General features: G+C 42.7%; 1 protein-coding gene across 5 annotated transcripts in view; it reads right to left on the minus strand.

Moving 5' to 3' along the window:
- The window catches only part of LOC113172256 (voltage-dependent R-type calcium channel subunit alpha-1E-like), a 45272-nt gene extending 33523 nt beyond the window's left edge, over window positions 1–11749 (minus strand). For 3 of the 5 annotated variants that reach the window (XM_026375147.1, XM_026375148.1, XM_026375144.1), the window contains exons 1-4: window positions 11610–11749; window positions 9484–9937; window positions 3551–3814; window positions 658–763 (exon numbers count right to left, since the gene is read on the minus strand). In XM_026375147.1, coding sequence (XP_026230932.1) covers window positions 658–763; window positions 3551–3814; window positions 9484–9899 — 786 coding nt within the window. In that variant the 5' untranslated portion in view covers window positions 9900–9937; window positions 11610–11749. Of the gene's footprint in view, window positions 1–657; window positions 764–3550; window positions 3815–3928; window positions 4499–9483; window positions 9938–11609 lie in introns of those variants that run through there. The other 2 variants (XM_026375145.1, XM_026375149.1) reach the window with 2 other exon arrangements.
- Between the last annotated feature and the right edge of the window lie 2154 nt (window positions 11750–13903).

Consider the following 13903-nt stretch of genomic DNA (forward strand, 5'->3'; position numbering starts at 1 on the left):
CTGGAAGGAAGTAAAAAAGAAAAAAAACATAAACAAATCAGCAGAGTCTGTGAGAAAGAGTATTAGCTGATGGAAGGTGTGATTTGCGTACACAGGTTTCCAGATAAAATCCTGTAATTACACACTTTGGTGCAGAATATGCTGGATTTCACAAGGATGCAGCAAAAGATACATGAGAAGTGTTGACAACACCGCTCTACTTTAGGATAAGTCATAACATTTCTACTCTTCCTATGAGTGACAAAATATATTTAAAGCATCAAAAGTAAAAGTACAGATTAGGAAGCTGAACCCATTAAATGTATTACAGTTATCATATAAAAATAATATTGTAAACTTGGGCTATTTCTAACTCGATAATATGCACATCTTTTAACGTTTAACCACTTAATGTAATGCAATACTACTTTCCTGATGCAGGTATTTTAACCTCTAATAAACATGATTAACTAATCACATGTTTTGCGTAACAGATTCAGGAGCAGCAGCTAACACTTGAATAAAATTTAACCCCAGATACATAGTAGAATGCAACATAAAATGAAGATATTGCAGTAAAATACAAGTAACATAAGCAAAATTGTTCTTGTATGGTATATATTTAATTACTTTCTAACACTATAGTCTATTTCACATAAAGACACATTTTGTCCTCACCAGTCTCTTTGCCATTGGGGTCTTATCCTCTCCCGGGAGGTGCTGCTCCAAGGCCAGGACAACACAGTTGGCGGTGATGGTGGCAAGGATCATGTACTCAAATGGTGTAAAGGCAGCGAAGTTAAGGAAAAGCAGCTTTATCAGAACACAAACATAAAATCCGCGACACATAGAAACACACTAATGACATCATTACACTCATAAAGTCCAAATGTGTAATGGTGGGGTCGAGGTTTTCAATACATCTGACATCTGCTCTTTATCAATCTCCATATTGCAGTTGCACAGTTATATGAAGGTGCGCGTGTGATTCACTGGAAAGCTTAAAAAAAAAAACATAGATGGATGAATGATTATATGACAGATGAATTATGGCATGGTTCATAGTCCCTGGTATTGGAAGCAATCTGTTAGAGAGATTGCAGTATCCATGGCAACCTGCTTTTAAAAGTGCTTTTCATGAAGAGAAAAAGAGCAGGTTAGGGAGGGAAAGAGAGCTGTGAAGTCACCTTGGCCTGACTGGTCTCACTACACAAACTACAGCAAACAGTTCTCCTAACTCCTTTCCCTTCCTGCCGCTAACCACACAGCAGACTGTGTCATCCTCCCATTGCAGAGTTCTTGTTCTTGCATTGTCTAATTTGCCGTTAATCAAAAGCAGCCTGGGTTTTTGCCTGTGTTCACTTGAATCAGAGGGTTGGTAAATGATTTCAGCTAACTCACAAGCGACGACACATGCCGCTATTGTTTCAGCACCAAAACAGTATCAATGACTGTGGTTTAAAGGGCGTCGTGTGCTGCTTTCTAACGTTTTATTAGCTTGTACGAGCTTTTATTTGTACATTTTAACACAAATTTGAGAGATTAACAGTGACAATCAGCTGATGTGTATTCCTGAGAATACAAGAACCAACTTTCCCACATATTACGTAATGACGAAACAAATAGTCCAGCAGGTACAGTGTTTACCCGTGTGTGCGGCAGCGTGCACAGAGAGAGACGATACATGCCCCAACACTTGTACGTGATTGTGACTTTCAGTCCCTTCGGGTTCCCATGAGGCAGCTGCTCCTTGTTACTAATTCTCCTGCCTTGACTGAAATGGGGTCACTGACTCACAGAGGAGCGCTGAAGGGCCTCTGGGACCCACACTGACTCACATTGACAAGTTCACATTGTTGCCATTGAAAGCAGTTGAAAATAGCTAAAGTGGGAAATACTTAATAAAACTCGCCCACTGTGTTACTACCTGTTACCATGCACAAGAGTGATTATGCATGTTTTAGCCCATTTACAACAAATCACATATGCTGCTGCTGTTTTTTTTTTTCCAGATATTTTCCGATCTTCCAGCCAGCAACTGACTTACATTTGTTTCACTGCAATATGAAAATCAATGGACTATTGAAACATGAACTAAGAAAACAGGTTGGGTTCATTTGCTCTCTACTTTCCCTTTTATTCTCAGTTTGTTACGACTGCTGTTTCTCTGTTTTTTCCTCTTTGACTGAATGACAGTCATTTAAACTGATATTGAACTGAGCATGAACACATCTGTCAACTACTTTCTCAAAACTGTTTCTAATAAATCAATTAACAGTTGCACACAATTTCAAAGTACGTCTTGCAGAAACACTTGTATGATCCCTGGCCTACATTAACCAACATGAGTCCCAGCGACGACTAAAGCGTGTCGTAACTCTCCGGTGTGTTTGTGCAGCAACACGACCTGTCAGAACTTCATATGAGTCTGTTTTTCACTTCAGATTTCAGAACTTAGATGCAATGTGCAAAAATCTGGGGCTCATCCAGTCAATACTCTGACATGTGCTGCTTTTACAGCCCACGATCCACCACAGTACTACTGGCCAGCTCTCTCCCACATACCTCTGCCTCTGTGATACTGACAGTCACATTACTGTGCTGCCAGTGGCCAGCTAGTCTTGACCACTAGCCCCACTCCCACACACCCACAGAGCCTGTGGTTAGGTAACAGCGGGAGACTGGCACACTGCACAGGAGGGGGTGTAAGACAGGAGGAGCAGTGGGTAGATATGGCAACTGAGTGATGTTGTCGAGCTGATGATGCTACCAAAACACTTCAATACGTGCGCAATTTATCAGGAAATCATTTCAAACACAGATTAGGTAAATACAGTCCATGAATTCAACAAGTGGCACTGATGAAGTTGTACATTTGGCGTGTAATTAGTGAACATGATTGCACTTTATGTTCTCATTAAGATTGTGCTGTGGAAAAACAACAACCCTGATAATGTGCGTTAGATCTGTAGAAGTTCAGGAGAAAGAGAACTGTTGGCTAATGCTGCAGCAGGAAGCCGAGAAGCACTGCCTGGTGGATTTGAACTGACACCTACTCATGGCCAGGTTCATATTCCAATGAGCACTAAGGCAGCAGCGATGTGCCTACATGCCACCCCCACAGTGAGCAGAGCTGCTTCTAATGATCACCACATGCTAACTTTCCATCTTCTGCCAGCACTGGAGCACATGGAGCCCACAATTAATCAAATCAGGGCGAGTTACTTAGCAGAATTATGGGGATGTTCAATTTGGCTGCACACAGGAATTTATTCAAGAGCTAATTTGGTGATTGTGGTGATTTAACTAACAGCAGGAAACTGTGGAGTAGGTTATGCAGATAAGCAAAGTGAACAGAGGGTGTGAGGCAGCTGCCTATAGGAAGGAGCAGGGAAAGTATTAAAAGTCATGCAAGACACATTTACACTTTGCACATAACACACATTTGTTTAGCTGTGGCTGATCACATGCTGCTGTCCCTGTCCGTGGTGCTGATCTCACACCAGCACATTCTCTGTTCAACAAACTAGAAGCGCAACACAACATTTGGCTGTTTCTCACAGAAGGATATGGCCACTCAATGATTCTCCGCGCGTATTTCCTGATGATGTTGTCCTCTGCAAATATGAAGAGCGACCTGTTGACGGTGAGGCAGTTCTGCCTGTGGGGGACGGGGTTGTACAGAGCCATGGTCCGGGCCCGCTGCGCCTTGGCTTGTTTCATGGAAGCAGTGAGCCCCGCCGCCGCCGCGTCCTGCCCGTCCCCGCCGCGCTCCACATCCCCGTCCCCGGGATCCGCCGTGGCGGGAGCGGACTCATCTCCAAACCGAGCCATTCTACAAAGAGATGAGGAGACGGCCGGCTTAGAGTGTTTTTTTTTTTTTTTTTTACTAGAGGCTGACTTATAATAAAAAGAAATGTGAAGTGCAGCTATGAGAGAAATGATCCACCTTCAATCCACTCACAGCTTTTCGAGCGCCAAGATTCCCTAAAAAGTTGCAGACTCCTATTTACTCCATATCCACAATAAAAAAAAGGATTCTATCATTCAACTGGCTTAAATTTAAGGAGAAAAGCATCCATTTATTTAACGACGAGTCAGGTGGACAGACTGCAAACAATGAGCATCTCTGTTATCCCATCAGTTTACCGGCGCCTTACAATCAACAACTTTTAATGCGTGCGCGTCTCTAAAGTCAGAAAAAAAAAAAAAAAAACATCCACCGAGTTTAAGTCCTGCAGTTTTCAATCAACATCCACGCTCGTTTTGACCTGACAAAGCTGGAGCTGTGTGGTTCAACACTACTCTGCCCTCATCAGACGGAGAGATCCGAGGAGAGTCTTTGGAAACTTTACGCATCTTCTCGACGCGGTAAACTTGACGAAAAGAAGATCTCATCTGCAAGGAAGTCCGTTTAAAGCGTTTACAGCAGATTCTTAAGAAGAAGAAGCGTGGAAAATCTTCTCTAATCGCTCGAAAATGTGGCAGGACGGTTGCTTGAAACGCCAGATTAGACGTATCTTACAATCTCAACACCTGGAGAATGAGCACGCAGCCAGGGAGCGCGCAAGCACCGGCAGCCCCCCCCCCCCCACACACACACACACACACACTCCCACAGTAACATTTCATGATGGCGATTTCAAAATACATCTGAATGAAAGCTGGTGGAGAGGAGGGACATATATTTTGTTGCCATAGCAATTAGAGTTTGCTGAGGATGAACAAAAAACAATTTTTCCAAAATAAAAAGAAGAAGAATCTATACAGCAGGGCTGTGTGGGTATGTGCTTCAACTACCAATTATGTAAAGATGTTTGTGGGAGCTGTGGCAAGAGACATGGGTGTGAAAATGCATTTAACACTAATACTAGAAGCTGAGGCAATGCACAGAAAAAGGCAACAGGAGTGTGAATAAGGTACAAGTTAATGAGCTCATAGATAATAAATTAGCTATAAAGCGTAGTGCAGTGCCCCCCATTTAAATGCTGCCACTGTTTGATAGTCAGACAGCATCGTCATATTTCATTAATGGAGCCAGAGTTGTACTATTAAAACATTTAAAACTAGGCCATTGTGCTAATATTGGAGTAAAAGTCAGGAGTAAAAATAGAGCATGAAATAGATCTTAGGGCTGCTCCCTTTTTTGAGAGAGAGGAGACGAGAGCAGGGTCTTTTTCTCACTCAGTGCCACAAGTGAGACCTCATTAGGCGACTGGGCTCTCTCGCTCCATCTGCTGCTCTCCTCCCTTCCCCACTGTTTCCTGAAGATGACCACTTCAGCCCCCACAGACACGTTATTATTCAACCGGGGGGGTTCGTGGCCGTTTTGTCACAATTAGACTCAGCAGCGGCATCAGTCCACTCGAGATCCTGACACCAAACGTCACAGTCACTGGATGCTGCTGAGTGACAGACGACGAGCCGCACAAGGCAGGTATCACAGTGTGCAGACGGGCAGCGAGCAAGGGCTCAGACGAGGGATTGTGAAACAAGCCAAGAGAGAGTGACAAATTTATGCTTGGCAAACAAGTCGAGATATGGGGGAGAGGGAAAAAAAAAGGATTTAACAGGAGCTATGAATAAGTCCCTAACTGTGCTTCTAAAACTCTGTTACCTCCTCCTCGTCCTAATCTGCATGAGGCAGGCGGGCGTGTCACTTCATGCAAAGCAGGACAGCAACAAAAGGCTACAGTGACCTATCAAGTAGGGGATGTAAAAGCAGCAGAAGGATAACAATTTGCATGTAATATGTCCAGTTTTCAAATTGTTAATGCAGTGTATTTACCAGTATCTGTACAGTGTGTTAACATATCTCACATTCACCTCCACTTTCCACTGAAACGCCTTACATAAGAGCTCATTACTAAAAAATCCATCTACTTGTATGTTGCCCAACAAAAATATTTGTCCATCTCTGCAAAGAGTACATATCTGTGTGTGTGTGTGTGTGTGTGTGTGTGTGTGTGTGTGTGTGTGTGTGTGTGTGTGTGTGTGTGTGTGTGTGTGTCTCCAGCTCTCTCTTTGCTGTTGTTTCCATAGCGACATAGCTCTCTTGAATTCCTGCTTCGCTCTTTTCATTTCTGCCAACAAAAGCCATGTTGCACAATGGAGCAACCTCTCCCTACAGAAATCTGTTTCTTCTTCACATACACACACACACACACCACACACACACACACACACTTGCACCTCCCTCTGCTCCGGCAGGGTCACTGGACATCAACAAGGAAGCTGATAAACTGATCCATTGTACTGTTAAAGATGACCAGATGTAGTCTGATTTAGACTGTTTGGCTTTTGTTCTCCTTTTGCTCACAGCCTACACAAAAGCCTCTGAAAATAACTGTGTAAACTGTTAGCAGAAATGTTCATATCCATCTTCCTGGGCCTCACCAAACTTTAAATAAGCTCAATTTGAGCAAAAGGGGTCACGGTTAGCTGATTAAGGTGTGCAAAACATCTATTTTTATGAACACTGACATACATTATCATACTTCATAAGCACCTTGCAGTACATTTTATGTCCATAGCAGTGTAAAAACATTTTAAGAATACAGTATGGGGAAAGAAAGAACGAGAGAAAGAAAGAAGCAAGGCTGCAGGTGACATGCACTGCAAGTTAAAACGTTAATGGGCGTACTTTGTGCCAGAACTCTGAAGAGCATTTATATAATTGCAGACAGGCTTTCACCCAACATTGACTGGAGTGGTTTTAGCATTTATTTTTCTCTCTGTTCCCTAGCAACCGATTCAACCAATAACCGCCGCTTATATGATTGCAGACTGGTGTGGCACCGTGCCAGTTTACCTTGAGACATTTACATCACGGTTATGGCTTCAGAGCGGTCATAGACGTCTGCACATTATCAGAAGAACAGGCCAAAATGTGGAGAATCTTTAGATCAACCTCAGAGGGAAAGTTTGGAGTGTGAGGATAAAGCCCCATCTCACACTCAGAAATCAATTATGCACAAGTGACATTGATTTTTGTTCACCTGACGGCCAAATAAAGAACAGTAATATTTATTTGGCTTCATAAAACTTTTGGGTTAACATTTCCAAACTCTGCTGCTTAGTTTCAAAGACATCATCACATGCTGCCTCCCTGCTGCTCTTCTACTTTGATTCCCTAGCATCCCCTAATGGACAAATAACCACAATACATGTACAGTAGAGCTCTGAAATTAACGTTCACCTCTATTTCTTGTTCAATGTGTGTAATATTTTCATGTAATATGTGTTGTAATTGCTTATTCTGACAACATGAAGTAAAAAAAAATAGCTGACATCTTTAAATAGTGGGAAAAAAAAACAAATTTGAATTTGTGTTTATGTGTGAAAAAAATGTATAAGGTGAGAGAGAGAGAATGAAAGCACATCTGAAAAGTGGATATGGAGTGGGCGTTGGAGATACAGCAAAGTAAAGAGAAATCAGAGGCTGCACAAAGGATGAGGAGAAGGTGGGAGGGGGCTTGCTGGTGGGTTGGGGGTTACACTCATGGAGTACCACTCCACATTCAAGTGGTGGGAAGCAGATAATCAGAGCGATGTGGCTCCCAAGTTCAAAAGGTCAGAAGCAAGCACCCTCAGCTCCAACGTTAATAACGCCATCCAGCATCTGATTGCAGTAAACTGCAGCCAACAATGTTACACAGGCAGTAAAAACACACACACACACAAATCGTGTCAGATCAACTATATACGACATAATCCGAAACCATCAGTGTAAACTAATAGTTCTAGATGAATTCTTCCCTTACAGCCATGACAAATGATAAACTGAGAATACTGATTGATTGAATACTTCAGATATTTATTTATTTATTTATATGGATGCTATGTCAGCTTTTTGTTTGTTAGGTTATAAATATTTATGCCACATTGCATCTAAGTCAGGATACATGAGCTACAAGCAGCAGAGGAGACTCCACATTATGTATATAGTGCAATTTGAGTTATAAATAAAAAATAATAATCTATATCCCTAATATAATCTATATTAGGTATAGATCTATAAGCTACATAGCTATAATGTGCACAAAACACAACTTAAACATGTCAAAACTTTAAAAAGTCAATATGTTTTAGCAAACAGTTACTAATATACTCATCCGTGACGTTTGTGTCCACTTGAATGAAATTATTAACTCTACTTCAAGTTCTGTGTTTGATCTGCACCATCTTCTGAGGAAAATGCACAGCTTGTCCATCTGCTGTTTGGTGACGGACAAGTAGTGTAGAGTGGTTTTAAAAAAGCTGAAAAGAGTTGAAAAGAGCCTGTCTGCTTTACACATGACTAAGTAACATGTGTATCCAACATAACAATAAAGTTGGGGGCTGGAAAATGAAAAAAAAAAAGAATCAAAAGACGCTAAAACACTCAGTGAAAAGCTGAGAAGAGCTACAGGATTTATGAGTGGACTCAGTTTAAAAATAATGTTCCACATTACTCATGTGACCCATTAATAAAAATATTATCTACTGTTTTTCTGAAAGCTGCACTAATGTCCTAAATGTATTGAGCACCTGCTTGTTATATACTTCAATATACTTCAATACATCCCACCTCTGCGCTAATGAGTCAAAACATTATGACGACTCACAAATCAAGCGACCAAGCGAAAAACATTCATTACATCATAATGTAACGTCTGGTCTCTAGCAGACAGTAAGTGAACACTCTTTCTGTTAGTCAGAGTCAGTGTTTGATGCAGGAGAAATGGGCAGCTGTAAAAACCTGAGCTACTTTAAATTATTATGGCCAGTGGTCCAATTAGGGACAAACCACAAACCGGCAAATTAATGAGCAAGGACTACAGAGGCAGTCTTGTGTTGTCCAAACCAGCAGCAGGTTTCTGCTGCAGGAAATTCTAATGATGGTTGAGGATGGAGAAATGTGCCACGACACAGCCTGCTGCGTACGGGGCTGCACAGCCACCGACGAGCCACAGCGCTCAGCTGGTCCTAATTTTCAGACTCGATCGGTGTATGAATCTTATTCACAGCAGATGTTTTTAAAACATCATAACAGGACAGGAAACGTGCAGGTGTGATCAGTGGCTGTACTCCATTTCTCCTTTAGGAGACCTGTTATTATGCACAGCTCCTCACCTGCACGGTTTACTTTGATACTTTACACCTGAGCTGCTCCTGTTGCGACAAATCAGAGCCTCGTTTATAAAAAAAAAAGCTCAGTTGGCTTTAATTTAAATCAAACTTATCATTTTTAAGAACAGCAACTTGGAAATTCTACATCCTAAGCCTAATTCTGTAGATGAATGTAAGCCTCTGCACCTTAAATACAATGTAAGAGCTCCACAGCACGTCTTAGACCCACAAAAGAGGTTCAACAGGTTAAAAAAGTGCATAGACAGTGTGCAATGTAACTATGTATGTGTGTTCTTTTAGTCTGGCACTTTCATCCTCCTCCATGGAGATTTATCATCTTTACACGTACAATTTAAAAGGAATCCTTTGCCTCTGAATTTCTTTTATACTTACTCCCACTCCTTCCTGCGGGCCTGCGGCGTGCTCTGAATTTTGTGAGCTTGGTGAGCCATGATGATGTCCTTCTGCTCTACAAGCCCCCCACGCCGTCGCAGCATGCAGTTGGGGCTCAGAGACCCCGAACCTTGATCCGACGAGACGTCTTCCTGACCACAAGGCACATCGAAGCTAGCTGCTCGTGGAGGCAGCCCGACATACTCAGGGACAGCATTAGGGACCTGCAGAGAGCAGGAGCGGGACGCCTGAGCGAGGCCATGGCGGGCAGCGGGGCTGGGCTTCCTCCAGGGCTCAGGTTCGGGGAGAGACAGGGAGGAATGGACACGCATCTCTCCTCCCGGACCACATCTGGACGGAGAGTGGGGGTTGGGAGAGAGGGAGCGGGAGAGGGACTGGTCTGAACTGGTGAACATCTCTACACAGGTAGTTAGTAGCTGGGTTCACCATAATGCTGCAAAAGAGAAAAAGAGATAGAGAGGTAGAAAATGAATGAGTGAAACATTTGATTCATGGTTCATGAGGAGGAATTCTCAAGAGGACAAGGTGACACCATCATCAGGCCAACGTTTTAATATGTCCAAAACAAAAACCTGCAAAATATGTTCAGTCAGTTGAATTCAGACCTGATGAATAACAGCTAAAATCAAAATGTATTAAAGGTTGGCTGCAGAATATGGATGAGAAATGTGTAGATATAGCATCGAACTCGTGGAACAGAGCATCCTAAATTCAGAATGAACTTTCAAGTGCCCTTTTTTCTAAATGATCACCTCTGCCAGGGGGGTATTTGATGTCAGCAGTGCTGGATTAGTTGAACAAAAGCTTTGAACCAGCAGCCATGCAGAAATAGCACCAGTAATAGTACTGGTGGGTGGAATAAAACTTTGTACAGAACGAGGGGGTCTGATGAGGACACATCTTAATTCATCTTGAATCAGCCTTTGTTCAGTCATGTTTTGTCTCTAGAATACTGAACACGTCCTCGCAGACAAGTTCAGCCGTTCATCCTGCTGTCGCTGTTACTGTCCAGTTATGTGTGCATGTGCAGCCTGAAGCCTGAAACATACGGGGTGGATGAGGTGACAAGGCTGGAAAACGGCAAGTTTGAATCAAGCCAGTCAGAGACAGACGAAACAAGGCTGTTTTCAAGGAGCCGGTGCTGAAGTGAAGATGACTGAGTGTGGGAGAGCTGAAGCAAAGGCACAGTGACTCACTCATCAGCTGCAGGGCTTCTAAGACATGAACTGGACACAGACTTGAGTTGAGCTCTGCCCTCAAATGCAGCACGGCGCACGTCTGAAAGCCTGGAGAGGGCTGCGAGGTCAGCGCACACATTTACACGGGTGGCTTGATGGCAGCTTTATGCTGCTGATGGGCGGGCTGCCTTTGATTGCAGCAAGTTCACAAGATATGTGATACCTTGTATTATCAGTCAGCTTTGCAGCCGGAGCTGTGTGGAAATTAAATGTCAAGCACTTGTATCAACAGACACACCTTAAAAAAAAAAAAGAAAAGAAAGCATGATGGAGGATGATGAGCCTGGTGGACAAAATGACATTTATGTTACTTTATCCACACAAAAGATGAAGTGAATGAAAGGCAGCATTGATAAGGAGCTGCACAGATAAGAGCAACCTACTGCGATGTGCCTGCAGACAATAATTACCGCTGCAGGAGGCGTCCACCTTATCTTTGGAAGTCATTAAAGTTAAAAACGCTGCGTGAAGATGCTCGTTAGTTCCAAATCCAGATTTATCTGTGTGTGATCTCCTTGGCTTTAATTAGTGCAACCGCTGTGGACCTACTAGAACAACACCCCCACCCCCACCCACCCTTTTAAACAATTTGTGCACGTCAGATCCAGGTCGCCAGAAATACATTAAGTAGCCCGTGAGCAGTTATTGATAATTAAGATGCTATTTCTTTATCCGTGCGGAGTTCAAGTGCCTTTGACGCACACGCGAGTGGAGACAGAGAAAGCACGGAGCAGCAGCCACAAGTAAAAATAGATGAATAAGAGGCTAAAACTGGTCACTGGAGGAAGAAGATGAATGCACCGCCCACGAGAGGAAACACAAATATCAATTAACTAGTGAAACGATAAATACATTTGACAGCTTTACCTTGAGGTGATGCGCGCTCCGGCATCGTCAGAGCTCCACGATCAGGTGGATCCTAAATTCAGCCCCTCGCCCCTCGAGTCCAAGTTTAGTGGTTTCGAGGACGATTTCGCGAGGATTCCTTGAGTGATGATTTACCGCTGTATGGCTATAAATACTGCGAGGTGGCCCGGAGCCAGAGGAGCGTAGCGCACAGATGAACGTAAACAGGCATGGGGACCGGAGCGAGGCATGGAAATGATCCCAAGCATCTTCACTAGCAGGCTGCCGTGATGACTCACTTTATGTGCTTTGGAAATGAACGGCCGTGTCCTCAAACTTCATTTGAAACTTGATTGTACTCGTGCAGCTGCGATTCTTTATTGGTGGAAAGTTTTTTTTTGTTTTTTTTTTTTTGTGCCTGTTCGAGGGATTAAATGAGTTTTGTGAGACATATGGATGCAACAGGTCTCATTTAAAAAAAAAAACGGTGGGATGAGCACAGCTACATGGACTCAGGTGTAGTTACCACTAGATGGTGGACTAAAGCTACATACCTGACACACTGCGGGTCCAGAGAGGAAGGCGTTGACACCTCATGATGCGCACAGAGAGAGAGAGAGTGTGTGTGTGTGCTGGGCTTTGGTTTATGCTCAGTATTTTGTCTTCAGGTTTATCTTTGGGCACCTGTTTTTAGTTCAGCCCATGCAGGGTCAGCACAAAGCCCCCCCAACTTCCCAAATAAGTAAATATGCAGTGGTAAAATAAATATTTAGCTCATTTATTTCATTTAAAGCAGCTAGATTATAATTAATATTTTATAATAACAATGTGGAAACAGATTGAAAGGGGTCTTTTCTGATAAATCTATGGGAGATTGGAAGATTATCACCTGAACCGATGTGTTTCCTGAGCTTAATGCACAGGGTGCATATATGGTTTCCAAAGCCTGGGCCAGAAACAGCTGACTTTTATTGTTAACTAGCTTCACAGCCCTGTACTCCCCCACAGAGCACTAAAGATTCAAATGAGTTGGACTATACACCACAAGGGAAACTTGAGAAATGCTACACTTGCAGTGCAAGCTACAGCCAGAAAGTCAGATTATTATATATTATAAGAAAATAGTCAGTCATGTGAAGGAATTATAAATAAAACAGAGCAATAAGTGCTCATAGTGGTTTTACACAAACGCTCCTCACCAGGACAGAAGGTCAGAAAACAACTGTCCAAAGCCAAAAACCATTTATGACCAAATACTTTGCATGATCACGTGTCAATAAGCATCTGGCTGCAAAAAAGCTCACAGTGAGATGGAAGTGTTCAGGTGCAAAGATGATGTATTTGTACATCACTTGGTTCTATACACATTTAAAGATTTTCTAATGAACTGTATTGCGTTACAGTGGCGCAGGTGTTGTACTGTTTTGCTGCTTTTGATAATAACATAATAACAGTCTGAACACAATCTTTTAATCTTTTTTTTTTTTTTTTTTAAGATTTTAAACCATTCCCCAGCCACAGAAGTGAGACCTGTGTCTCTGATGTAATAAAACTAGAGCCAAGGACAGAGAATACATTTTCTGTGATGAAAACAGAGCCATTATGGTCCATGTAGTTAATTAAAGGGTCAGCTATGTTCATTTTTACCAATCCTCTTATTCCCCGAGCTGAGGACGAGGTGTTAGCAGTGGGACTGGGAGCAGCGCAGAAACCATCTGCTGCCACCAACACTGAAGGGTAAATGAAGACTTCAAATCCACACATGCCACACATTCACATTCAAATTCTAATTTTGTGTGTAAACCTCTTAATCCTTCGCCCCAGCACAAATATCTGTATCTTTGTCTAGATCAAATTTATGTTAGTCTTTCATTGCCCACAGTCCTCTCAAGTCTAGTTACCACTGACCACAGGAAGCACTGAAACAGTGTTCGTCTGCAGAATCTCAGTTGTTGTCAGACATTTTGAGACACATTACTATTTTCTAATGTCTCGATACCATATTGTGTGAATTAGATATGGATTTATGTAATCTAGCAGAATCATCTCCGTGAGGAAATAATTGCCGTCTTATCCTCTAGGCACATGGCCAAGTGGATGCATGAAGTGGCGATGCCAAGCAGAGAAACTGCTGCCATGAAGAAAGAAAGAAAACAAATCTATGAGAAATAAACCACCAGGTGTATGTATGTGTAGGGGAGGGGGGGGGAGTAAATGGTTGGCAAATCAAATCTGGCCTGGCATGAGAGGCTACCCTGAGGATAAACATCCGGTTCTCATCTTATAGACTACCACATCCTGTGATGCTGTGTCTT

This window comes from Anabas testudineus, chromosome 17 (genome assembly GCF_900324465.2).
Source record: "Anabas testudineus chromosome 17, fAnaTes1.2, whole genome shotgun sequence".
Lineage (NCBI taxonomy): Eukaryota > Metazoa > Chordata > Actinopteri > Anabantiformes > Anabantidae > Anabas > Anabas testudineus.